Raw genomic sequence first — 27,197 nt, 5'->3', positions numbered from 1 at the left:
ATCATTTCAGTTTACAGGTTCATTCATTTCAACAAAAAGCATTTATTACTATGTTAGCATATCGCCCGTCTCTCCGACTAAGTTGTAAAGTCCTTGAAGGCTATAAATAAATAGTTCTTCAGATTCTGTTGCAGCCCTAACTTGGAGAATAAGTATGTTACGAATACTCAAAGTATGCCCAGTATCAAAGAATGGAGTTACACTAAAATATTCTCGAAGAGACTATGTTAAAATTACTTGGAAAACACATAAGAAATATTGCTGTGGGGCTTCCTTGGTGACTCAGCGGTAAAGACTATGCCTGCCAATGCAGGAGACACAGGTTCAATTCCTGGTTTGGGAAGATCCCACATGCTGAGAAGCAACTAAGCCTGTGCACCACAACATTGGGCCTGTGCTCTACAGCTGAGGAACTGCAACTACTGAAGCCCATGCCCCCTTAGAGCCCGTGTTCCACAGGAAAAGAAGCCACAACAATGAAAAGCCTGCACATCGCGACAGGAGAGCAGAATTCCTGATCTCTGTAAATAGAGAAAGCACACGCTCACCAACAAAGACCCAGTGAAAACAAAAAATTAATAAAATTATTGATAAAAAAAGAGCCCTTTGCTCAAAAAAAAATTCGCTGCAAATCAGTAATAAGAAAATAATACATTACTTACCTTGTTGAATTTTTACAAGCTGAAGGTTCGTAATACAAAAAAGTCCATTGTTTGTAAGCAGCAGCATATAATAGGTATCTATTAAAATAAAATCAAGCCAGCTTCTTTAAAAGGCACATCAATAAAAAATTTAAATCAGAGTCTGGACCTAGCTTAAAAATATGTCCATTTGCTCATTTAAAGTCTAATAACCAAATAATATAGTAGCAACACAGATAAAAGTTATTTATAGAGAGTTGGTAAATTATCTGTAAAAGCAAAATTACTTCTTAGAAACTTTTATAAACCCAACTTCATTCACCAGAAAAAAATAATCTCAGCTACATCAAAATAAAGGCCAGTTAACGTTTGTTAATCCCACTGCTGGGCATACACACTGAGGAAACCAGAAGGGAAAGAGACACGTGTACCCCAATGTTCATCGCAGCACTGTTTATAATAGCCAGGACTTGGAAGCAACCTGGATGTCCATCAGCAGATGAATGGATAAGAAAGCTATGGTACATATACACAATGGAGTATTACTCAGCCATTAAAAAGAATACATTTGAATCAGTTCTAATGAGGTGGATGAAACTGGAGCCTATTATACAGAGTGAAGTAAGCCAGAAGGAAAAACATAAATACAGTATACTAACGCATATATATGGAATTTAGAAAGATGGTAACAATAACCCTGTGTATGAGACAGCAAAAGAGACACTGATGTATAGAACAGTCTTATGGACTCTGTGGGAGAGGGAGAGGGTGGGAAGATTTGGGAGAATGGCATTGAAACATGTAAAATATCATGTATGAAACGAGATGCCAGTCCAGGTTCAATGCACGATACTGGATGCTTGGGGCTGGTGCACTGGGACGACCCAGAGGGATGGTACGGGGAGGGAGGAGGGAGGAGGGTTCAGGATGGGGAACACATGTATACCTGTGGTGGATTCATTTTGATATTTGGCAAAACTAATACAATTATGTAAAGTTTAAAAATAAAATAAAATTAATTTTAAAAAATTAAAAAAAAAGAAGTATAATAAATATACTAAAATCCATAACAACATTTTAAAAGAATATTATGTATCCTTAATTATCTATAGAACTCTTAAAACTATAAAAAAGTTTAGGATATATTATTTAAGAAGAGTTAACATTTAAGCCTCTGAAAAGATCTAAAATAAACTTTTTTTAAAACAATATTAATTGCACCCCAAAAGTTTAACTTTGTGTAAGTGCTAGTCACTCAGTTGTGTCCCACTCTTTGTGACCCCATGGACTATAGCCCGCCAGGCTCCTCTGTCCACAGGGATTCTCCAGGCAAGTATACTGGAGTGGGTTGATTTCCTGCTCCAGGGGATCGAACCCAGGTCTCCTGCATTGCAGGCGGATTCTTTACCAACTGAGCCACCTAGTGCAAATTAATTTACCTAATATATTAAGTACAAATCTGATTTTTTGACTGAACATTATTAAGAAGATATTAAAAAAGAAATTTAAAAACTTACCTTCGCTTGAACTATCTTTCTCAATAACAAGATTCCGGTAAGTACACTGATTTTCATCGTTAGCTTTCTGAACAAATGCCTAATTACAAATTAATATCAAATGATAAGATTAAACCCAGAAAAATACAATCAAAGATTATTTTCTTTAAACTCGAGGGTTATCAATTATCATTAGCAATAATTTTACCTATATCCCAAACATTTTAGTCTTGAAATGGAAAACTGTTATGGACAAGTATACAGTCTTCAAACTGTAATTTTTCCATTTTGCACTTATGTCATGTTTTGTGGATTAAAAAATGTTGCCTGCCATTTCAGCAAACAAAGGATGCTGCAGCCACATCCAGCCATGAGGGAACTCAGGATGGAGATGAACAGGCTGCCCACTGGCCAGCCCTCAGCCACGGCAGCTACTCCCACGTGTACACGGAAGGGACTCTGGATGGGGAAGTGCCTGATACTGGCCCTGGGTGGTAAAGGTGCACATATCAAGGAATGATTTCAGTGAGCCCACTCTTGCATCTTCCCATACATAGAAAACACTAAATTCATTAACCTGAGATACCTGATTTTCTTTAGTTAACAGTACTCTTTTGATGTTCCAACTATATGGTCTGTCTTGCAAAACTCCTATATATCCTAGCTCCTCTCTTACTTCTTCAGAGCAGTCCCTCAGAGCTATCTTGAGAGACTGCCCCTGGGCTTAAAGTTCTCAGAAAGTCCACCCAAAAAAACGTAATTCTCAACTTTCAGGTTATGCATTTTTTTCAGTTTCTAAGCTATGATTCTTAAATTCAACGTTAAGAAGCATTATTCTTGTAATTTAAAACACAAATCAAGCAAAGCTTTGCTAGAGTTTTTAGCTAAGAGATAGTTCAGAATTTAGATAATGAAGATGAAAAACATAACAAGGTAACAAGCTCTTACATTGGTGAGTAATGTTAGCTTTGACGTTACATGAATAAGATGTAGGTTGCCACTTCTCTCCCCAACCAAAAGAAACTTTCCTTCTTGACACAGGCCAACTACATCCACTTCAGTATCTGAAAATTTCAAATCAAAGTTATGCCAAGCTTCCTCCAAAAATGCTTATTTTCAATACAAAGAATTGCAAATTTTGTTATTAAAAGTCAACGATTTAAGAAGCTTCTTTTAAATATTTCAGGAAAGTAGTGATTAATGGCAAAAGGAATGCTACTGACTCTTAGTCAATAAATATTTGCTGAGCACTGATAGGCTAAGCATTGCTCAAGGCCTTTTGTATACATCTGAGAATATTACCAAGAGTCCCATCTTCATGGAACTCAAATGCTAAGGCAGAAATAGATGATAAACAGTCAGCATAACAATCTAATTATATGACACAAACAAAGGTGATGCAGAGGAGGGAAAGAGAGCTCTGAAGAGCCATGTGGTATTAATTGGTGTGCTCAGGACAGCTCCCTTTGTCAGATCTGAACAAAAATTTGAAGGAGGTGAGAAAGTTATTGTTTGCACAAAAGCAAGAAGGCCAGGGGGAAGTGAAGACTGCAAGGGGAAGACTAAGACAAAAGGCAGTAGAACGTAAATTGTTTATAACTAAAATTATTCACTAGCAATATCTGTACACAGAGTACTATATGTAGACAGAGTTTCACTTTCCATTGGTGAAACTGAATCTTGTGGCCCCATCAGGGTAGATATGCTAAGATTACACAAAATATGGGTTTTCCTCCTACATGTTGAGATCAAGATTTTGTTCTCACGTGCATACCTTCTAATTCCTTTTCAGCTAAGTTTTGTTTTAAAATAATTCATTAATTTTTCAGCTCTTCTCACAAAAACACTTCAATTTCTCTCAATTCAGTTCAGTTTAGTCGCTCAGTCGTGTCCGACTCTTTGCGACCCCATGAATCGCAGCACGCCAGGCCTCCCTGTCCATCACCATCTCCCGGAGTTCACTCAGACTCACGTCCATCAAGTCAGTGATGCCATCCAGCCATCTCATCCTCTGTTGTCCCCTTCTCCTCTTGCCCCCAATCCCTCCCAGCATCAGAGTCTTTTCCAGTGAGTCAACTCTTTGCATGAGGTGGCCAAAGTACTGGAGTTTCAGCTTTAGCATTCCTTTCAAAGAAATCCCAGGGCTGATCTCCTTCAGAATGGACTGGATCTCCTTGCAGTCCAAGGGACTCTCAAGAGTCTTCTCCAACACCACAGTTCAAAATCATCAATTCTTCGGCGCTCACCCTTCTTCACAGTCCAACTCTCACATCCATACATGACCACAGGAAAAACCGTAGCCTTGACTAGACGAAACTTTGTTGGCAAAGTAATGCCTCTGCTTTTGAATATGCTATCTAGGTTGGTCATAACTTTCCTTCCAAGGAGTAAGCGTCTTTTAATTTCATGGCTGCAGTCACCATCTGCAGTGATTTTGGAGCCCAGAAAAATAAAGTCTGACACTGTTTCCCCACCTATTTACCATGAAGTGATGGGACCAGATGCCATGATCTTCGTTTTCTGAATGTTGAGCTTTAAGCCAACTTTTTCACTCTCCTCTTTCACTTTCATCAAGAGGCTTTTTAGTTCCTCTTCACTTTCTGCCATAAGGGTGGTGTCATCTGCATATTTGAGGTTATTGATATTTCTCCTGGCAATCTTGATTCCAGCTTGTGCTTCTTCCAGCCCAGCGTTTCTCATGATGTACTCTGCATTTAAGTTAAATAAGCAGGGTGACAATATACAGCCTTAACGTACTCCTTTTCCTATTTGGAACCAGTCTGTTGTTCCATGTCCAGTTCTAACTGTTGCTTCCTGACCTGCATACAGATTTCTCAAGAGGCAGGTCAGGTGGTCTGGTATTCCCATCTCTTGAAGAATTTTCCACAGTTTATGGTGATCCACACAGTCAAAGGCTTTGGCATAGTCAATAAAGCAGAAATAGATGTTTTTCTGGAACTCTCTGGGTTTTTCCATGATCCAGCAGATGTTGGCAATTTGATCTCTGGTTCCTCTGCCTTTTCTAAAACCAGCTTGAACATCAGGAAGTTCACGGTTTACATATTGCTGAAGCCTGGCTTGGAGAATTTTGAGTATTACTTTACCAGCGTGTGAGATGAGTGCAATTGTGCAGTAGTTTGAGCATTCTTTGGCATTGCCTTTCTTTGAGACTGGAATGAAAACTGACCTTTTCCAGTCCTGTGGCCACTGTTGAGTTTTCCAAAATTGCTGGCATCTTGAGTGCAGTACTTTCACAGCAGCATCTTTCAGGATTTGAAATAGCTCAACTGGAATTCCATCACCTCCTCTAGCTTTGTTCCTAGTGATGCTTTCTAAGGCCCACTTGACTTCACATTCAGGATGTCTGGCTCTAGGTCAGTGATCACATCATCGTAATTATCTGGGTCGTGAAGATCTTTTTTGTACAGTTCTTCTGTGTATTCTTGCCACCTTTTCTTGATATCTTCTGCTTCTGTTAGGTCCATACCATTTCTGTCCTTTATCGAGCCCATCTTTGCATGAAATGTTCCCTTGGTATCTCTAATTTTCTTGAAGAGATCTCTAGTCTTTCTCATTCTGTTGTTTTCCTCTATTTCTTTGCATTGATCGCTGAGGAAGGCTTTCTTATCTCTTCTTGCTATTCTTTGGAACTCTGCATTCAGATACTTTCTCCTTTGCTTTTCTCTTCTCTTCTTTTCACAGCTATTTGTAAGACCTCCCCAGACAGCCATTTTGCTTTTTTGCATTTCTTTTCCATGGGGATGGTCTTGATCCCTGTCTCCTGTACAATGTCACGAACCTCAGTCCATAGTTCATCAGGCACTCTACTATCAGATCTAAGCCCTTAAATCTATTTCTCACTTCCACTGTATAATCATAAGGGATTTGATTTAGGTCATATCTGAATGGTCTAGTGGTTTTCCCTACTTTCTTCAATTTCAGTCTGAATTTGGCAATAAGGAGTTCATGATCTGAGCCACAGTCAGCTCCTGGTCTTGTTTTTGCTGACTGTATAGAGCTTCTCCATCTTTGGCTGCAAAGAATATAATCAATCTGATTTCGGTGTTGACCATCTGGTGATGTCCATGTTTAGAGTCTTCTCTTGTGTTGTTGGAAGAGGGTGTTTGCTATGACCAGTGCATTTTCTTGGCAAAACTCTATTAGCCTTTGCCCTGCTTCATTCCGTACTCCAAGGCCAAATTTGCCTGTTACTCCAGGTGTTTCCTGACTTCCTACTTTTGCATTCCAGTCCCCTATAATGAAAAGGACATCTTTTTGGGGTGTTAGTTCTAAAAGGTCTTGTAGGTCTTCATAGAACCATTCAAAAATTTCAGAAAAACTTTCACAATATTTTCACCTATTTTCCAACAAAACCACTGACTTGTTTGTCCCTTAGTTTACTCTTAAATCCATATTTGCATATACATACTTAAAGCTCTTTAATCCAATAGGAATTCATTCATAAGCACATTTTAAATATATATAGTGCTAGAAGTATTCAAATATTTCCTGATGGTATTGAAATTATGCATAAGATCCAGGAACTTGAACATGCGTGTGTGCTAAGTAGCTTCAGTCGTGTCTGACTCTGCGACCTCATGGACTGTGGCCCACCAGGCTCCTCTGTCCATGGGATTCTCCAGGCAATACTGGAATGGGTTACCATGCTCTTTTCCAGGGGATCTTCCTGATCCAGGGATCAAACCTGTGTCTCCTGCATTACAGGCAGATTCTTAACCACTGAGCCACCAGGGAAGCCGTTTTCTACTAATACAAAAACCCTGCAAATCAACTGTTGCTCTCCTAGTATGCTTTTCCCTAGACTTATTGACAGAAAGGATCATCTCAGTATCCTCTCCATCTGGTACTCAAGATTCATTTCTTAAAATCAGTTTAATTTCAAGTCTTATAAATAATGGAGTAAAGAAAAGGCAATGCTGTAGAAATTGGTAGCAAGATATAGTTGACTTCCAATTTGTTTACTGCATTACGTTAGACTTACCAAATGTAAGATGTAACTGAAGAGATCTACAAATACTGTCCAACAGTATCACCGATTGGTCTGCTATAATAATAAACCCATCACTTAAGCTGCATGCTTGTATTTTTGGATTTAATGAGGCCTGGGGGAGGGAAAAGTAGGACGAAAATAAAGCATTTTCATACATGTTTAACAATAGTCATCAATGATGTCATCACCCAAGCACCCAAGTTTAAAACTTCACTTGACAGGCCTCTTTTCTTGAGCCCATATAACTTAGTCAAGTGTTTCTTTTTTTTTTAATGTTTACTTATTTGGCTGCACCGTGTCTTAGTTGTGGCACACAGGATCCTAGATCTTTTTGTGGCATGCAGGGTCTTTAGCTGTGGCATGCGAACTCTGAGTTGCAGCATATAAGATTTAGTTCCCTGACCAGGGATTGAATCCTGCATTGGGAACGTGGAGTCTTAGCCACTGGACCATCAGGGAGAGACCCCAGGGGCTTGCTTCAATTCTAGGTAATGTTTTACTTCCTAAGCTGGTGGTAGATATTCTTTGTATCATTTTTGCATACATCTGTGTTTCTAAAATGTCAAGAGGATGTATGAAAAGTTAGGTTTGGAATATTGACCTTAAAATGATGTATGGGGAATTCAGATGGAAATTTCCAGTAATCTGACACTAAACTTTGAATCCCCGAGAAAGGACTATACTCATTTATAAACAACTACCTTGTGGCTACCAGTCTTAGTAAACACAGTAAAAATTTTGTGAATGAAAACAGCAACATAACCATTACCTTTTCAGAGGAGATCTTTGCTAGTAAATCTACTTGATATAAAGCAGTTCCGTGTTCTTTTCCTGAACCAACACTTAGGTACCCACTTCCTGTATCATCATTTGTTAGCAGCTCAATATCATTCCACATGTTTCTGAGATTGTTTTCCTGATCAGGAATCACTGCCTTCCCTATGACAACTGTAAAATCAGACCAAATTACATCGTTGCATAGACTCCAGCTCCTTGGGAAATAAAAAGGCTTTATTAAATACATATATATATATGTATACAAATATACACATACACACCAATAAACAGAGACTTCTCTGTGTTATTTCTGTGGTCACTAGACACTTTGGATCAATAAGATAAATGGAACTAGAACTATGATTATCACTAGAGAAGAACATACTGGTTTAGGGACACGGGCAATTTCGATCTTACCAATGTGTCCTAGAGTTTCTAGTATTTTGTATACCTAGGTGAAATTATAACAAGCTTTCATTTGAAAAACATCTTTAACCAGAATAGCAAAAAACAGTGAACTTTCTGAATGCATATTGTCTGGGATACCTTAGGTTGGTTACGGTTCCAGACGAACTTAAAAAACCATGTCCATTCATGTTTCCAGAATTGTTACGCCATAAATCTTAACAAGAGGTGGAAAAAAACGGATCAGGCTTCTGACTGGACCAAAGAGTGTGTCTGTAACCTTAGGAGTCACTTAACTATTTCATCAGCAAGGACTTAAATAACTCATTTCACTGGGTCTCCAGGGCATAGAATACTAAAATGAAAAGCAATGCTTGGATCAAGACTGGAGGGGAAAATAACCAAATAGTTACAGTTGTTTTGATAACTGCTCAGATATTTTTTTAAATCTTCGACAGTAACAGTACAGGAAAGAAATGATTTTTGACTTGGAGCTGTTTTACGTTTAATAATCTGTTGTGGTCAAGCAAGTAATTTAACCTTTCTGTTCCTCAATTCTCTTCTGTAAAATAGGAATACAGTTGTACATAGCCAGAAAGGTCATTACCAGTTTCAAACGTTCACAAAACAATGCTTGGTTTCACGGCAAGCACTCACTTTTAAGTGCAGCTAATCCACTACTGTATTGGTGGAAGAAGGTAACATTTGAGCTAGTACTTACAGGAGCTTTTTAAATATTGGAAGAGCTCTTACTAGGAATGTAAGCAAGGGCACGAAAACAAGGCACATTAGAATAGACAATAATTTTAGTGTCTGTGTTTGGGCGGGAATTGGGAGATTAAGACAGGCTGAAGTAAATACTTCTATGAGTTTCGGAGTCCCACATCTGTAAGAACAGAGAAATATTATCAGCCTCCCAGGTATGTCACACTCGTTTGACAAAAGTTTACTATGTGTCAGGCACTGTTCTAGGAGCTGGGAATACATCTGTGAAGAAGACAGAAAAGGTCTTTGTCATTATGAAATTCATATCCCATAGGAAAGACAGACAAAAATAAATGCGGTATTTAGCAGGCAAAATAGTTTGAATGTATTATTCATTTAATCTGCACAATCCATTTTACAGGTGAGAAGCATGAATCAGGAACTAAGTAAATGGCCATGGTCACCTAAAATGAGTTAACGATGTCGCTAGAGAAGATTCAAATTCATGCCAGTTATTAACTGTTATACTGCTTCCCTATGAAAAAATAAGTAAATGCACAACTACAAATAATGCTCAGGTGAACAGGGGGTGGCGCATAAGAAAAATCTGGAAGGGGAAAGAGATGACAACTGAGCTGAGATCCGAATAACAAGACAAGGCAACTATGCAAGGCTCAGGGGGGACAAAGATGCAGGCCAAATATCAAAGATGCAGAGGGTGGAATGAGTTTGTGGCTGCTGTAGGGCCATATGAAGAATGGGATAGTGCGGGGGCTAAACCAACAGGTGGAACCAATGAATCCTTGATTACAAGATTGGCTTTCATCCTCAGTGCTAGGGTGGAAAAAATACTAAGTAGGCCTGTGAGTGATGTGATTAAGTCTGAGATTACTCTGGGTGCTGAGTGAACCCTAAACGAATTAAACGAAATGAAAGTTTCAAATAGGCCTCCTTGCTTAAGTGCTCTCAGCTAGACATGGGCCAGCAAGAAACAACTCCAACCAATCTCCCGCCGGCGTCTTAACAGGATAACACCCCAAACTGAGCTGAGGTTTCTCCTATTTCGACCTAAAACCACCCCACCCCCCAGCTCCTATAGTAGCGTGGTTCCCCCTCCTCACCTGCAATTGAAGAAATTAAAGAACACTCAAATTTACCTCCCCCGCATCCACGTTCCCACAACCGCTACTAGAGTCTTTAGGGTCTTTGCCACAGGTTTAAATTGGCGGGAGAAAACCAAGCCCAACCCCTTCTACGGCGACTAGGGGAGGCCAAGATTGCTCTAGAAGCGAAATAGGAAGTCGCCCCACCCTAAATTCCACCAGTTCTGAAATCCAGGCAGATCTTTCTGTGGTACGTCCTTGGCCCCGCCCTCTCCCCGCCTTACCGGCTCCTTCAAAAGAACAACCAATCACCGTCTAACCGCGTTGCTACAGAAACTCTTATCCCCACCCCTTTTCCTCCCAGCAAGCTGTGCTGTGCGCCGGGCCTTTTCCCCCTTTGTGCCATCCGGGTCTCTTGCGCGAGCGATTCAGTCCGTGGCGAAGCGTCGAAGCGGCCAGTACTGTGGAAAGTGGCAAGTGGAGGCGCCGCCGTTGCGGCCAGGACTCTGGACTATGGCGGTGGGTGCCAAACTTGAGTTTAAAATCATGGATAGTTTCCTGTTACTCTCCAAAGAAGGGATGAGCGGCTTCCAGGGCTGTTGTCCGCACTTGTGTGTGGACAAAATGGCGCCTTGGCCTTCTTCTGCGCCCGCCATCATGGCTGGCTGCTGTAGGGAGGGGGAAATAAGGCGCTGTTGTTGGGGGTGGGGAGCAGCAGGGAGTGTCTTTTTTTTTTTTTCCAGAACTTTCCTGTCTCTTTCCCAGTTTTTGGTTCCTTTTGGTTCACAGGACTGACTGCAGTTTAGCTTACTCACTAGTTAGTGGGTTATATTGAATTTCGTTAAGGCTTGGGCATTTATGTTCGCAGTGGGAGAGGGCTGGGGAAAAGAGAAAAGGGATCAGGGGTCGTCTCTGAAAAGTATTGGGTCAGAAAGGCGGTATCTGTAAGGGATAGAACGCGAAAAGAGCAGTCTAGGAGCGATCATTTTGCCTACGCTCAATGAGACAATTCTAATCGCAAAATTTCGATTAGTGTTGCGTCTGCGTAAACCTTAGTTTATTCCTTAGTAAGCATCTAGGGAACGAGTTTCTGGAAGGGGGTAGAAATTCGATTTAATTAGGAGAAGACTTTGAAACTACGAATTCGGACTGATGATGCTCCGTTTTGAAGTCTTTGAGAAACAATCAAGCCCTATCATTGGCGTTGTTATTTTAAATTTGAGTCCTTCATTGGCCCGTTTAATTTTAAATGAAAATTATAATTTTTCAATTACCTCTTGTGTAAAATAAACCTACTTTGGATATGATACCCAGTCCAGATGGGTCGCATTATTGTGGGAATATTTCGTTTTACTTTATCCGGTTAAAAGAAAATTGCAAACATTTTGCATCCTTTTCTACTGATTAAAAAGTTGTTTTCTCGCTTTCGAAAATAAATAGGATTATTACATATAGAGTACTCCATCTGGCATTAGAAATCGTTAATCTGCCCCTCCCTGTCACCCCATTCCTAATCGATTTGATTTAGAACTGGGTTTTTTGATAACAATCGAACCAGTTTCAAACAGTCGGCAGGCTATTTGGTATTTGTGCAAATAATCGATTTGGTGTTTTCTTTTGTTTAAATAGTGACTTGGAAGAATATTGTTTTACCTGAGCTCAGATATTAAGAAAACATTTGTTTCTTCAGTGCCTTGTTCGATAGAAAGACACGATCCCCTGGAGATGTAGCCTAGTATTAAGTCCAATGTACTTCTCTTTGCACTGCGAAAACATAGGTATATTGTGTCTTGAGCGTCATTGAGTAAAGATGTAAATTTTAAGAAACCATGGTGTTTTTCTAATAGAGCAAATGCTAGAGTGAAGGGCATTTTTGCAGTTAGCATATAAGATTTACAGAACTGAACTTATTAAATTGAGATCTTAATTACTGTAAAATATCCTAAAGGACATAAAAGCTTAGGGTGGTCTAAGTGGCCGCCTATTATTCATCTGTTTAGTGATACGATGGTTTTTGTTGGCGTCTTGTTGTATATATTTTACAGATGAAAATGGCTGTTTGATGTGTTATTACCCCGTATTACAGAGTGCCTTCCTTTAAGTCAAGGACATTGGGCTTCCCTGTTGCCGGACTTCCTTAATGTTAAGCATGTAGTTAAATAAACCATTGACTGAAAACTTACGACCTGGGCTAGATGCTGGCATTTCCATGGAAAGATTTTTAACTAGTCATGATGTCTTAGAAGTGAATGAGATGTGCCAGTGGTTTCAGGTATGCTGTCTCAGTTGGACAGAAAAGTGGCATGCACTGAGAGAAGAGATAGCAGTGCTTGAAGTTTTTGCTGTTGCTTTATTTTATATTCAGTGTAACTTGACCAACATATCATAAACTTGTTATAAACAATCCTTAAGAATAGTGATGAGGGCAAGAATAAAAGAAAATAACCAGTATTAGTGTGAAAATCAGAATCCTCTTTTGTTGTGTGATAAGAGTATCATATATTAATAGACAGCAGATAGAGTATCTTCTGTGGTGAGTCAGCTCATATTGCTGAATCCCATCTGTGGAATGAAAGTTGAGTCTGATTCTAAGGGATGAGAGCCTTTCTGCACAAAAGTTTTTCTGACTCTAGATACGACCCATACATAAAGAAGCAAATATGCTCGAATGAGCCTCCCCAGTAGTTATGTGCTTCCACTTGTTTCTTGTTTTTTGGTAATATTGTTAGACGCTTAACACATAATGTCTTTTATCCTAACCCAGTCTGTAAATACATCCCTCCCTTTAAATGTATTAGTTTATTCCTGAAATGTCCAGCTTTGAGTGAGTTGGGTTCATTTTTGACCCTCAGAAAAAAGTTGGTGAAATAATGCAGCCTCTCAAACTTCACTTGTTAAATTACTGTCCATTTAGTTTACTTGGTGTTTGTTTTCTGGACTAATTTTCCTAAGAGAAGAAGTTCATTATCATGTGATTATTCCTTCTGCTGAAAATGTATAGTAATTCACCATTGAAATTTGTTTCTGTAAAGAGCAAGTTGGTAAATGATTTAGGCATTGTGGACCACATACAACATATAGTCTCTTGTCACATTTCTTGCTTGCTTGTTTTAACAACCCTTTTAAAAATGTAAAAGTCATTTTTAGGGGCCATACTTTGCCAATTCATGCCCTAAGTAATTAGCTCCTCAGGCATATTAGCGTATTGACTCTTTCATATTCCCTCTTTGGTCAGATGGGTCACCACCTTCCACATATACTGAAACTGTTTTCCCTGCCTTTTATCAGAATCTGACTCAAGAACATTAAGGTTCTAGTTTCTCCTATGACTTACTTAAATCAATTTCTTACAGAAATACATTTTTTAATGGAAAACTAATAACTGGAATTAGTTTCTTCATTTTTTGGTTGATCTCTGTGCTGAGTACTATGTCATGATCAAGGCACAGGAAGTTTCCTTTTTTAAAAAAAAAGATGTTCCCTTTTGTAAACTGGGAAACAAAGAGCTGATAGTTAAATGAAGGACCCTACTGTCTCAGGTAAATCAGGTCTCTCAGAGTGAGTGTACACTTGACTGTTTCTTTCCATTTTTAAAGTTTGTATTGTGTAACTTATAAATGCTTTAAAGCAGAAACAATTTTTCCGTATGTGAGGAGAGGCAGACTTGGAGAAGCACTGTGCCAAGGGGCTTTCATTAAAGAGGGTTAATGAAATTAATACTGGGTTCTCGGATAGGTAAGTTAGTTTTTTTTTTTCATGTGTAATATTCTAGAAGCATTCTGCTTTTTAAGATTTCACAGTCCTCAGTCTTTTTAACCTTTCACAGCTCATTTAAAATGCCTTTTTGTTATGCCCATGTAGTAAAAGCAACTAAATGAATTCAGAGATCTAAAATGGACTCTTTTCTCTGCTTAAGTATTTATTGGAAATCCTTGGACCCTTATTTTTCCTTTCCTCGTTGTTTTAAAAGATGTAAAAACAATGAATAAAAAAAATCCATCCAGTTACATACGTCTGTTTGGTATTGGGTTAGTCGTTTCAGTTTACTCAGACTTACTAAGTACAAAGCATATTTAGCCACTTGGAAATCAGCTGTTCTGGTTACTTGATTTTCTGTTTTTAATTGTGTAAAACCCAAGGATAAGTGTCTTTCTTTCCTCCTCTCTCTTTTAAGAAATTGAAAACATTTTTAAAGCAGTTAAGAATTTACAAAGATTTTTCTTTGAACTTGTAGGCTAGTGACACAGAACGAGATGGACTAGCCCCAGAAAAAACATCCCCAGATACAGATAAGAAAAAAGAGCAGTCCGATGTATCTGTTTCTCCTAGAGCCTCAAAACATCATTATTCAAGATCACGGTCAAGGTCAAGAGAAAGAAAACGAAAGTCAGGTAAGAATTGCTAGAAAAGATACCACTACCAGCATTTTTATAATCCATGTGAAAATGTAAAAGATATTAGTTTACTGATACAGTTTATATGTGTTCTTCGAATTGAGAAATGAATAGTGAAAAGTGCGTTGGTAATTTGGTGGAGAAATTTTCAATTATGAGGACTAAAAATGTCCTAATACAGAAGTTTCATAATTTTTCAAACTGTATGATTAAACTTGTGTCACATTAATATTAGCCCTAGAGGTTTAAATTTTGTCGTTTTAACACAGGCAAAACAATATTTTGAAAGATGCAGTCTGGGCAGTGGCGTATTCTGAATTTATTTCACATCTCTGACATAAGTTACAAGAATATTTTTAACCTTGATTTTCTTTTTAACTTAATGTTAGATTATTTCTGAAAGCAAGAGTTGTGTTTTGAAATGGTCTTTAACTTCTTTTTTTAAAAACTAGACTGATGTGGCATAGAAAGCATGCTGTATTGCTAATGAATCAATACTTAAATGAGAAGTAGAATAGAAATGAGTTTAATAAAAGTTTTAAGACCCGGGATTTAGTTATATATCTTTTGTACCCACAGATAATCATCTACAAAATGGTTTTAAGTGTGATTTTTTATCTATATATTGGAAACTGTGCAGTATCATCACAACTACTTTTTAAAGGAAGTCTTCTGTCCTTTTGACTTGCTGTGTAATAGGAAACAAGATGGACTGGACAGAATGTTTTGTAAAATACTAAGAATCTGTGGCCACCTAAAAGTTTCTGTTTGGTCATGTGTCATAGAACGTGGACTTTTTGTGGAACTTCCTTTACTTACTTACTTGATTATATTCTGGTTTACTCAGATTGCTTGATTTGTTTCAAATATCCCACCCCTGCCATAAAAAATAGGCTTTAGAGGCTTTACTTGACTAGTAAATATTTAATAAATTCTTTAGTTAGGCAAATGGACAGAAACGTTCTTTGTGTGAGTTTTGGAATTTATGTTTGAGATGTCTTTATATGTTTATTTATAGTGAATTTTTGTGTGTTCACAGATAATGAAGGAAGAAAACACAGGAGCCGGAGCAGAAGCAAAGAGGTAATTAACACTTTGTAGTGAATAGGCACTTTAAAATACTTGTAAAGTATTTGGTAGAAATGTTTGTGTGAATATATGATATTGCCAAGGTAAGTACCAAAACTTGAAATTTAAAAGGTTTAATTGAGTTATAAAATAAGCATGATTTGGATTCATCGTTTTTTTCAAGAAGATAGTTGTTTATATGAAAAGTTCATTCAGAAACTATTAATATGTTATGTTGTGAAAATATTCACCATAAAAATTTCATATGAAGAATATAATTGGTTTTTTAGGCCTGTTGCACAGAGCTTCCATTAATCTGAGGTCCCGAGTCTCCTTATGCCTTACGACTGCTCAGGATTTTTAAATAGCAATCATTCTTAAGTAGCAGTACTCTGGATATCTATGGGCTACTTTTTCTTTGTGGAAGGTAACAAGAGTCCTTTTCATTAGTAAACTAGTTCCCTAATAGTAATACTGAATTTTGAAATAAAAGCGTCAGTGAGGGACAGCTGGAAAGGTGGCAGTGACAGCAAAACTTGAGGATACAGACAGCAGCTGTATTGCAGAAGAGATAACTTGCCCACCTGAGAAGACAAGGAATGAGCCAACAGAGGAAGAGCAGAAGTAGAAGCCAAAAGGGAGGAGAGTCTCCTGGGGGCTGGGCAAGGGACTCCTTAAACAAATGTGGGCAGGGACTTCACCTCTTCCCCTAATGGAAGCTCTGTTACATTTTTAATTTAGGAGAGTTTTTGTGAAAATGACTATTTTGTTTAGCTCACATGATAACATTTCTATAATAAATCATACTCAGCGTGCTAATGCGCGAAGAGACTGAACTGAAGACGCTGCAGACTCAGATAGCAAAATAATAAGCCTACTTCATGATAAGGTAACTATTAGTCATTCAAACTCCTATTTCCCTTAAGTATATCTTAAATCAGTTAAGGGTTTTAAATGGTTTTTTTTCTTTTTAAAATAATAGTAATGTTATGTTTGGAAAACTGGTTTAAAATAAACTCTAAAACTTTTGCAAGCTTAACCACTTAAAGCTTTTCCACTTTGCCGCCATATGGCAAAATCAAGAAAATAGTGTTTTATAAGCTCATACAGAGAACTGGCATTGAAACTAAACTTTAGCTGTGTCTCCAGGTCTCTCATTTTTCTGCAAAATAATGAATTACCTACTATGACCCTTTTCAAACGTATCATCGTGCATGTTCCAAAATGTTTGACTGAGTTTTTTGTTTTTAAGAAAAGTTAATCTCGGAAATATGCTAAGGTCTAGTTTGGAACCTATGAGCTAACTGTCCTCTCGTAGTCTGGGCATCAAATATGGGGTCTGGTTTCAACTCTCCTAATACGTAGCTTTGTGACTTGAGGTCTTAGTCTTATATAAAGTAAGGGGAATTGAGGATCTGAGTTTCCTTCTAGCTTTAAAATTGTGATTCTGAAATGTCCAGGATTGTAAGCTTTAGCTATAGGATGGATCTAACAAATCCTAATGTGGGGGAATCTAACATTTAGCACTTTGTAATTCAGTGAGTGTAGGATGGAGACTTGATCATACAATTGATTTAGCTCAGTCTCTGAATGCATATGTTGTGAAAGGAAAAGCCTCAGTTTTTATAATTCTTCAGAATATGGGGGAAGTATGTATTATATAATGGTATAGGGATTAATTGTGTTATACCTAGTTTGATTTCATAAAAATTAAAAGATATGGTTGCCATTTTCTACCCTAGGTACATGAAATGTAATAGAACTCCAAGCCTGTTGGGATATTGCAAGATGAAAAGTGATTGCTTCACAGTGTAGACATTGGGAGAAAAATCAAGAGCCGTCTTTAAGAAAGGATGTGGCAGTATAGCTATATAAAAAGGACACTTAACTCTGCGTAAAGTAATTTGAAATTGCAGAAAATATTAATACTTAGATTAATTTTACTTAACTGCCTAATTGGAAATGCATTTTCTGCTGCATTTCTGTGTCCTTATCTTCACTATTGTTAACTTACTATGTACTCTGGATTTAGAAGTTGTTGTGTTTATATATATATATATGGTCTGTTTCTCTAAAAGGTTTGTTGGGAATTTGAAAAAAATTTGATACATGTGTACTTCCCTTTTAGATAAAAGAAACAAGAGGGATTTCTGTTTTTCTGAAATAATGGTTTATATTATTTTAACATTGAAAGTCATTGTTTTAATTGTGATATTGAAAATATTCTGGGGTAAAAACTGCATTTGGGGGATGTATAAGGAAAAAGTAAAATTAGTATATATTTGCAACATTTGGGTGATGTGAAACTAGATCTTTTTTAAATTTGCCACACACTCCTAAGGTTACTAATGTTGCATCACAACATTTTTGCTTCTGATACCCATACTAACTCTCTTTGTTGCACTATTTTCCTGAAAGAACCAACTTCTTCTTAAAACAGGCAAGAAGACATGAATCCAAAGATAAGTCGTCTAAGAAACACAAGTCTGAGGAACATAATGACAAAGAACATTCTTCTGATAAAGGAAGAGAGCGGCTGAATTCATCTGAAAATGGTGAGGACAGACACAAACGCAAAGAAAGAAAATCATCAAGAGGCAGAAGTCACTCAAGGTCTAGGTCTCGTGAAAGGTAAGTAGTTTTTCCTAAGTTAATGCCTTCTACAGAACTTCTAAATTACATAAAAAGTTTACATTAACAGAGCAATGCAACAAAATCTTGGTTAGAAAATTTGGAATTTTTAACTTTTTGATTTGTCTGTCTTTTACAGTGGAAAAAAAAAGTATTGCTGAAAACTATATATAGTTTGCCCATATAACAGTCCTCTTACATTGCTGGTATAGGATTTGTTTGCTGCTAACTATTAAACTAAATCTTAAATTGGGGTAGGAAACATTCCATTTTTGACATCATCACGTTATTCTCTAGGAAGCATCATCAAATAAGAACAAAGGTCTATTTTTTGTGTAACTCCTTTCATTAAAAAACTTCAGTTATACAACACAGGAGTATTGGCTGCATATGCTGCAGATAATTCATAATGTTTATAATTGAACACAGAACTCTTAAATAACTGAAAATTTGTGTGCTTTAATTTTAGGCGTCATCGTAGTAGAAGCAGAGAGCGGAAGAAGTCAAGATCCAGGAGTAGGGATAGGAAGAAGTCAAGATCCAGAAGCAGAGAGAGGAAGAAATCACGATCCAGAAGCAGGGAAAGAAAACGTCGGATCCGATCTCGTTCCCGCTCAAGATCAAGACACAGGCATAGGAGTAGAAGCAGGAGTAGGACAAGGAGTAGAAGTCGGTAGGTACTTATCATCTTGAATAAACTCAGATAGGAACAGGGTCTGATAGGTCAGACTTAGAGAGGTTAAGTAACTTGCCCAAGAAGTTCAGTATCATACTCTTCTTAAATGGTAAAGCTAGGACTTGGTCCCAGATGTATCTGAAAGCAAAGTCAGTACATGGGCTCTGTCCACCATACTGGTTTATTTTCTCAGATATTCAAAAGATGAGCTTATTAGTTCAAACTTGTCTTGATTGGAAGGAGGCTTCAATTTGTTGAAACTGGAAGTTCAATAAAGATCACTTCAAGTATTCAAAGAATAGGTTTATTCCCTACAAAGCAGTTATTAATAGTGTTCAGTTAGGCCACACGTATTCGACTCTTTGCGATCCCATGGACTAATAGTATATTATATCTGTATTCACAGGTACTGGTATAAAGTTAGTGGGGAAGCTTCTTTGTTAATTTATTGCTCCTTAAGTCAAACAGCCTATAAAAGGCTGAAATATGGGTATAAGTGCACTTAAACTTATTATAAGAACTTGGGTTTGTCACTTGTATGATTAACCTATTGATTCCACTACTAGAAATTTATTCTACATACTGACCTTGCTGTTTAGTGGCTAAGTCGTGTCCCACTGTTTTGCTACCTCATGGACTATAGCCTGCCAAGATCTTCTGTCCATGGGATTTTGCAAGCAAGAATACTGGAGTGGGTTGCTGTTTCCTTCTCCGGGGGATCTTCCTGACCCAGGGCTCAAACCTGTGTCTTCCTACATTGGCAGGCCTATTCTCGACTGCAGAGCCACCAGGGAAGCACATATATTGACCTACACATGTGTAAAATTACTAATGTACATATCTTTTAACTTTTGCAACATTGGGCATAATAGCAAGAAATTGGAAACAACCTAAATGTTATCTGAAAAAGGAGTGCTTACATTGAATTTATGGAAAACTAGTCTTACACAGTTTGAACTATGTAACTGTGATTTTGACTAAGTAAAGTATTACTTGGCCATACTGACATGTAAAATATGACTTATTAAAGAGATAGGAAGAAGAGAATTGAAAAACCAAGAAGATTTAGCAGAAGTTTAAGCCGAACTCCTAGTCCACCTCCCTTTAGAGGCAGAAACACAGCAATGGATGCACAAGAAGCTTTAGCTCGGAGGTGTGTATATTTTTGTTTGATGGATTTTTTTTCTCCTTTTCATCTTGAAATGGATACTCAATTGTGTAGGGCAAATGAATGCTTTCAGTCAGAAGAATTCAAACAACTAAATGTAGCCATGACTACTTGGTGCTTTGTGATACAGAGCTATGTAAGTGGTTTGTTAATTCTGGAAAAGGTACTTTGCAGCAGTTGCTCTTTTTCTCTTCCACGATTAATTCATTCATTTTTCTCCAATCTAGACTTATAAATATTTTCAGTTTGCAATTGGAAACGTTTTTAAAAATCCTAAATCTGATCTAAGAACTCTGTCCATTTTGTCTCTAAAACTGCTTTGTCATTACTTTCTTTGTTCCTAAGAACACAGTCTCAGAAACAATAAGTAGAATTCTGTCAGTAATTTTCTTATTTTGAAGGTGCCAAATAATGAACCACTTTATTTGATCTTAAAATTTTTACTGCTAATACCGTAGAAAGATCACTGTATTTTTAAGTTTTATAATATTTCAAAGATGGGTGACTGTGGGACCACACAACAAACAACAGGGCTATCTAACTAAATCTGCGAAACCATTGACTGAACTACCTGATAGAGGCAAGAAGTAAAGTAAAATACAAGCCCTTGTTTGCAGGTTTTCCCATATTCTGAAAACTAAATCTTTCGATTTTGATTTTTTTTCTCTATGAAATTGAGTTTGTATTTTTTTTTTTCATTACAAAAATACAGTTATCACAATGTAACCTGATGGGCTGCTGCCCTGCGAACCCAGCCTGGCAGAAACTCCAGCTGAACAGCAGCAGCAAAGGTGTGAGCTCACCCCTTCCTCATTCCATTCACCTTAGTGAATGGTGTTGATTCCAAACCTGCAATGGCCATTTAAAATATGCAAACAAAAAGTTGTCAAACACTTTCTTCCTGAAACTAAAATCAACGGAGTTAGGAAATAATTTTCCACAATATCTGAACTAATGTATGAAGAATAGTTCATTAACTTTGATCATGAATTTTTTTGTGTTTTATTTTTTGATTTTATTAAAGTTGAGTTTGTGACTAGCCTCTAAAACTGACTTAGTCTCCTGAGTGATTTTCAGATGACAATACATGAAATGCTCTAATTTCAGAATACCAAATTATTCTTTGGCTACCTTGAAATTTGAAGGGTGGTTATTTGTTGTTAAACTACAGTACGTAGACTTTTTGTTTTTTGTTTTTGAATAACAGAATTCTAAAACTACGTTTGAAATATTTTTAAGTATTTATAAATCTATATTTTAACATTAATTCTAATCAGAAACTTTTGTTTCCAAGGACAAGTTCGAGGCTTTACTACATGCCTTTCCTTTATGTGTGCAAGATTGCTATATTCCTTTTATGTAAATTTCAGTAATTGTTAAAAAGGGAATGCCAGTTTTCTACCACTATATTTTACCCATCGTGCCCACTGCTCCCCTCCCCCAAAAAACTTTCCCCAATCCTTGCCTCTTTATACCATGTTAAAAGGAGGGAGGGGACAGTGTGTAACTTATGATTGGTAAATCAAGGAGTCTTCAGAGAAGAAAAGGGGTTTCTCTTTCAGGAACTCATTATGAAGATAACATTACTTAAGATTTGTAATATAGCAGGTGCTGACTTGACAGCACATTTTGTTTAGTATGTGTATTCATTAGTGAATTTAGTGTGAACCAGAATTTGTTTTTATTTTGCTTGGGGATGAGTTTGTGTTTCATGTTTCCAATTCCTTTACTAATTTCTTCATCTCCTAAAAATAATTTTCTAATAGTTTTTTCCCCTGTTTTATTAGATTATAGGAAGGGTTTGCTTGCCCTTTTAGAAATTTTATTTTTGCCTTTTTAATTTCCTTTAATTTAGAGACAATAAAGTCTATTTAAATATAAATATCATCTGCATGTTTTGATTGGCCTTACTCCCAATCAGCCTCACTTAAGAAGCTTTTAGGTAATTCTGTAAATTATTGAACATAACCTAAAATTTACTCGGATATATTTTTTCAGTGTTTCAAATTTGCAAGGTTAAATTTTATCCTTCTCCTGTAACCAGCACTGATGAAGACTGAATAATTTTTATCTCTTAACCATTTTAACTGTTCTCTGGGAACTATACATAAAAGCTGTTAGAGTTGTTGGCTATTCAGTAAATTTAAAAATGTTTAAAACCAGTATTGAAATAACATTGGATTGTGACTGTGATACCAGCTTAAGAATGATTGCTTTTTTTCTCACATGCAGATGTCAGTTTGTGGAAAATACTAAATTTATTTAAAATTCTATATAGTGTTTTGTGCCTACACATGTATACATATAAAGATAAATGTTGGCTGTATGTTGTTATTTTTTATTAAATTGTCTTTGACAGGTTGGAAAGGGCAAAGAAATTACAAGAACAGAGAGAAAAGGAAATGGTTGAAAAACAAAAACAACAGGAAATAGCTGCAGGTAAATCTTTCTTCTTTATTATGGATGTACGGCATTTTAAAAACCATTACTGACTTGTGAACATGTTATTTTTGTTTGTGTGTGTGTGTTTAGCTTTTTTTTTTTTAATCATTTTTGGTTGCACTGGGTCTTCGTTGCTGCGCACAGGCTTTGTCTGGATGCGGTGCTCAGGCTTCCCGTTGTGGTGGCTTCTCTTGTTACAGAGCACATGCTCCAGGTGCACAGTCTTTATTAGTGGCAGCACACAGGCTCACTAGTTGTGGTTCACGAGCTTTAGTTGCTCCACGGCATGTGGAATCTCCTTTGACCAGAAATTGAACCCATTTGCCCTACGTTGGCAGGCAGGTTTCTATTCTCTGTAACACGAGGAAGTCCTGAACATGTTATTTTAATTTTCTACCTCATAAAACTTTTTTTGTGCTGTATTTCTGACTTGGTCAGTGTAGATAATTTTGACAAGTGAATAGTGACTACTATTGTTCACGTAGCATGTTAGCCATCACTGCTTAAGGAATCCAAGCTTTTATATATGACATAAATGCACTGCCTGTGGATGTCTTAAGGGTGATCAAAGAGAGCTTGTATGAAATGTTATTTGGAAGGTAGAAGTACCAGACCTGATACTTTTTATTTTGGGCCAGGTATCTATCTGTTAAGTGAGTGTAATAACCTGTTTGGGTTTCCCAGGTAGCGCAGTGATAAGAATCTGCCTGCTAGTGCAGGAAATGTGGGTTTGATCCTTGGATCGAGAAGATCCCCTGGAGAAGGAAATGGCAACCCACTCCAGTCTTCTTGCCTGGAAAATCTCATAAACAGAGGAGCTTGGCAGGCTATAGTCCACGGGGTCACAAAGGGTCAAACACAATTTAACAACTCAACAACAACCTGTTTAATAGTTTTAAATATTTCATATGAGTTTCAAATGATATAGTGAAATCATATTGTGACCTATCAAGAACCATTCAAATGAAAGTTATTAAAAGTTTAGCTACAGTCACCATAGTTCATTTCCATTGAAATCGTACACCTTTTTCATGTTTACAGAATTCTCTTTATCCTCAGAGAAGAAAATGAAGTTTTAGTTCATACAAGGAATTACATACAGCAATGTCTATTGATGAATACATTAAGTGTTTGCTAGAATATTATTGCTTTATAAGCTTAACACTCAAGTCATTTTTTTATATTTGGTGAAAATACTCTGCCTTTTGCACCTTAGTAGCTCTTGCATATAAATAATATGTTACTGTAAATTAAGATGCTTGTTTTCATTAAAATTCATACTTGCTTCCTCATCAGCAGCTGCCGCTACTGGAGGTTCTGTTCTCAATGTTGCTGCCCTCTTGGCGTCAGGAACACAAGTAACTCCTCAGATAGCTATGGCAGCTCAGATGGCAGCCTTGCAGGCGAAAGCTTTGGCAGAGACCGGAATAGCTGTACCTAGCTATTACAACCCAGCAGCTGTGAATCCAATGAAATTTGCTGAACAAGAGAAAAAAAGGAAAATGCTATGGCAAGGCAAGAAAGAAGGAGTAAGTTTTCTTATTCCCCTGTTTTGTTCTTGATTTCTAAGTTAGAAAAATTCATTTGGATTGGAATAATTTAGTTTGGGTTTCTCTTTCTTGCTACTATTATTAATACTGGGGGGAAAAATGCATGATCTAAGTCAGACTTTCAGAGAAAACCAGTATGCCCATATATTTATTAAAGGGAAAGAGTTCCTTAGTTTTTATGTTTTATATAAGACAATTACCAACTCCATTGATAGAATGTCATTAATGGTTTTTTTACTTAGGCTGTATTATGGAAAATTTGAGTATCCTAATAAAAGATATTTAAATTTTACATGTCTTAAAAGTGCATTGTTTCTTAACAGGACAAATCCCAATCTGCTGAAATATGGGAGAAATTGAATTTTGGAAACAAGGACCAAAATGTCAAATTTAGGAAATTAATGGGTATTAAGGTGAGTTACACACTTTGTATTAAAACTCATGTAAATTTATATCTTTAGGGTGACATTGGTTCTCAGTGTTATTTTAGTGATATGCCATCTCTGGATACTTTCTAATGCCTTTTTTTTTAAATTTTATATTGGAGTATAGTTGATTAAGAATGTTGTGATAATTTCAGATGAGCACCAAAGGAACTGAGCCATACATACACATGTATTCATTCTCCCCTTCCCTTTCCATTAGGCTGCCACATAACATTAAGCATAGTTCCCTTTGCTATACATCTAGTGCATTTTTATTTATGTTTTCTAGGTTAATTTTGAGAATAGAACATAAATGAAACACACTAGACCAATAAATTATCACTAGCTGACAATAGAGGTTGTTAAATTTGATATTTGTTGATAGAGTATTTGTTAAGATTTAACTGTCATCAGACCTTCTTTTATTTTTTTCAAGAAAGTTTTTTTTAATATTATTATTTTTGGCTGCATCATGTCTTAGTTGTAGCATGCAGGGTCTTTTTTATGGACTTAATTGCCCCATGGCATGTGGTATCTTAGTTTCCTGACAAGGAATGGAACCTGCGTCCACTGTTGGAAGGCAGCTTCCCAACCAGTGGACCATCTCCTTTAAAGGAGATGTAGAAGGTTGTGTTTTTTTGTTGAGTAATGTATAGATAAACAAATACAGTCTTAGGTTTTATACAGTAACCTGATAATGTCCACAAATGTTCAAATATTGGTCAGTACTAAGGGAGTTGGTTTTTCATTGAAAAGATGAAACTTGATCCCCATTTTCTTCTAGACATTTATTTACATAGTTTTTCATGTCCTAAATGTTCTTTCTCATTCCCACTGAATGAAGTTGATTTTTGTTAACATCTTCTATCCCAGTACCAAGAAGGAACATTGCCTTGAATGACGAATTGAAGCTAAGTGAGATCAAATATATACTGCAAAAATATGATCTACCAGGACTTTTAAGTGAGAGAAGTACTTGCTAGTCTAGGTGAATTCATCTTAATAGTATATTTTTGTATCTGTTGCTTAGAGTGAAGATGAAGCTGGATGTAGCTCTGTTGATGAAGAAAGTTACAAGACACTGAAACAGCAGGAAGAAGTATTTAGAAATCTAGATGCTCAGTATGAAATGGCAAGATCACAAACCCACACACAGAGAGGAATGGGTTTGGGGTTCACCTCATCAATGCGAGGAATGGACACGGTTTGAAGACCACACTATACTGGGGACTCTTACAGACTGGTTCTGATGCCAGGTCCTTGATCACCGAACAGCTGGCATTCTAGCGTGCATGGGCGTTGCATTGACTTTAATTTATTGAAAAATATGATTTTTTTGTAAATATCAGATCAGTGATACTGGTGTTAGTGTTGTAATCAGGTTAAACCCACTTCCATTAAACTTGACAGGACTATAGAAGGACAATATTTTTTAGTTCATGAATTCTACTTTTCAAATATATAAAAGCTGCAGGTGGGATAAATATCTCATACATGAATTTTTGGTGTCCGCTGTCTTGTGTACTTTTTGTACTTAACCTTGTACAGTTATTTTCATCTCCTGAAACATGAAAGAAATGTTATGTAGATGTTCTTTAGAAGATCTGGCCATTTGGTACATAATCCAGCACAAATAAAGCTGGGTGGTAATGATAATAAAATTGGTTTTTCTCAAGACTGGTGTTAATTTAAGTTACCTGGAATTCTTATTTGAATTTGTTTTATGGTTTCTATGGCATTTTGCAATTTCTGTTAGAAGACACTGGCTGGAAATTTCTTTTTTTCTTTTTTTAAGAACAACTACGCTATAGGCAATACCATGGTGAGCAAAAATGTAAAAAGGAAGTTGGGAGCAGTGAAAAAACTTACTAAAGTAATACTGTTTTCCTACTATTATAAGGGACAGAATTGGTGTACAGTATTTGTTAATATTCCATATGTTATTCAGGAAATAGATTAATACATTAAAGGGATGTAAGCACTTTTATTTTAATAAAGTGCCTTATAACAAGTTCTTTGTATGCCCTTTCCTCATTATCCATTTAGAATTCTTCTATCATAGACTAAAGTGCTAAAAGAGACAACCGTCTACTTTGTCACTAAATTGAATAAATTTAGGGCATAGATTTGCAGGAGGGGACTACAGAACTTGTACTTCATTTACTTCTATTAAAACAAATTCATAATTTTTAGCTTTCCCTGGAAAAGTCCTTTGAAAAACATCTCCACAATGTAGCAGCACAGTAGAACAAGGGAAGACTACTTAATGCATTCTGATAAATGTTTAGTTTTCCCAGAGCACAGTAATTCTAGGGAGAGATGCCTCTTAAGTGACAAAGTTAAGTTTCTGGGGAAAGAAACACTGGTTTTTCATTTTGGAAGTCATCCCAGATTCACATTTGCTGTTGAGCTGTACCTTCTGAAATCTGTTTTGTTAAAGTCTGTGGGCTTGTAATGCAGTGTGGTTATGGAGAGCACACATTAAACTTCCTGTATTTTTCTCTGGTATTTTAGGTGCTGGCCATAAATTATGAATAACAGTCCATTCTAAGAATTTTTGTAGCCAGTTTTAAACAGGGAGCTAATTTTGATTCATTTAGTATAATGTCTAAATAATTGAATAGGTAATACGTACTTTTAATTGAGGTTTCATTTGTTATTTTCATGTTTATTTTTGAAATCCAGTGGCTATTTTGTATTTTAAC

General features: G+C 36.8%; 2 protein-coding genes and 1 long non-coding RNA gene across 8 annotated transcripts in view; 2 read left to right on the top strand and 1 right to left on the bottom strand.

Annotated features, from left to right (window-relative positions):
* Positions 1–5,183, top strand: part of LOC138991488 (uncharacterized) — a 64,875-nt gene extending 59,692 nt beyond the window's left edge. Inside the window, exon 4 of the long non-coding RNA XR_011467455.1 lies at positions 2,477–5,183. This is a non-coding gene — a long non-coding RNA (uncharacterized lncRNA). The remainder of the gene's footprint in view (positions 1–2,476) is intronic.
* The window catches only part of KNTC1 (kinetochore associated 1), a 70,369-nt gene extending 60,074 nt beyond the window's left edge, over positions 1–10,295 (bottom strand). Inside the window, exons 1-6 of one of the 3 annotated variants that reach the window (XM_005904685.3) lie at positions 10,157–10,295; positions 7,918–8,096; positions 7,140–7,260; positions 3,086–3,201; positions 2,159–2,237; positions 663–740 (exon numbers count right to left, since the gene is read on the bottom strand). In XM_005904685.3, coding sequence (XP_005904747.2) covers positions 663–740; positions 2,159–2,237; positions 3,086–3,201; positions 7,140–7,260; positions 7,918–8,046 — 523 coding nt within the window. In that variant the 5' untranslated portion in view covers positions 8,047–8,096; positions 10,157–10,295. Of the gene's footprint in view, positions 1–662; positions 741–2,158; positions 2,238–3,085; positions 3,202–7,139; positions 7,261–7,917; positions 8,097–8,471; positions 10,102–10,156 lie in introns of those variants that run through there. The other 2 variants (XM_070386257.1, XM_070386258.1) reach the window with 2 other exon arrangements.
* A 124-nt stretch (positions 10,296–10,419) lies between these two features.
* On the top strand, positions 10,420–26,167 carry RSRC2 (arginine and serine rich coiled-coil 2). 4 transcript variants are annotated; one of them, XM_005904687.2, is made up of 10 exons: positions 10,420–10,657; positions 14,373–14,529; positions 15,572–15,615; positions 18,041–18,231; positions 18,701–18,904; positions 19,938–20,060; positions 22,435–22,514; positions 23,817–24,046; positions 24,391–24,480; positions 25,523–26,167. In XM_005904687.2, exons 1-10 carry the CDS (start codon positions 10,652–10,654, stop codon positions 25,700–25,702), a joined length of 1,305 nt encoding a protein of 434 aa, XP_005904749.2. In that variant the 5' UTR covers positions 10,420–10,651; the 3' UTR covers positions 25,703–26,167. The 4 variants fall into 4 exon arrangements, with proteins under 4 accessions (XP_005904749.2, XP_005904748.2, XP_070242357.1 ...); XM_005904686.3 differs by having other exon boundaries at positions 23,814–24,046; XM_070386256.1 differs by having other exon boundaries at positions 10,500–10,657; positions 18,019–18,231; positions 23,814–24,046.
* Positions 26,168–27,197: the final 1,030 nt, after the last annotated feature.

This window comes from Bos mutus, chromosome 17 (genome assembly GCF_027580195.1).
Source record: "Bos mutus isolate GX-2022 chromosome 17, NWIPB_WYAK_1.1, whole genome shotgun sequence".
NCBI lineage: Eukaryota > Metazoa > Chordata > Mammalia > Artiodactyla > Bovidae > Bos > Bos mutus.
Note: the sequence above shows the minus strand (reverse complement) of the source record. Positions and strands in the feature narration are given on the sequence as shown.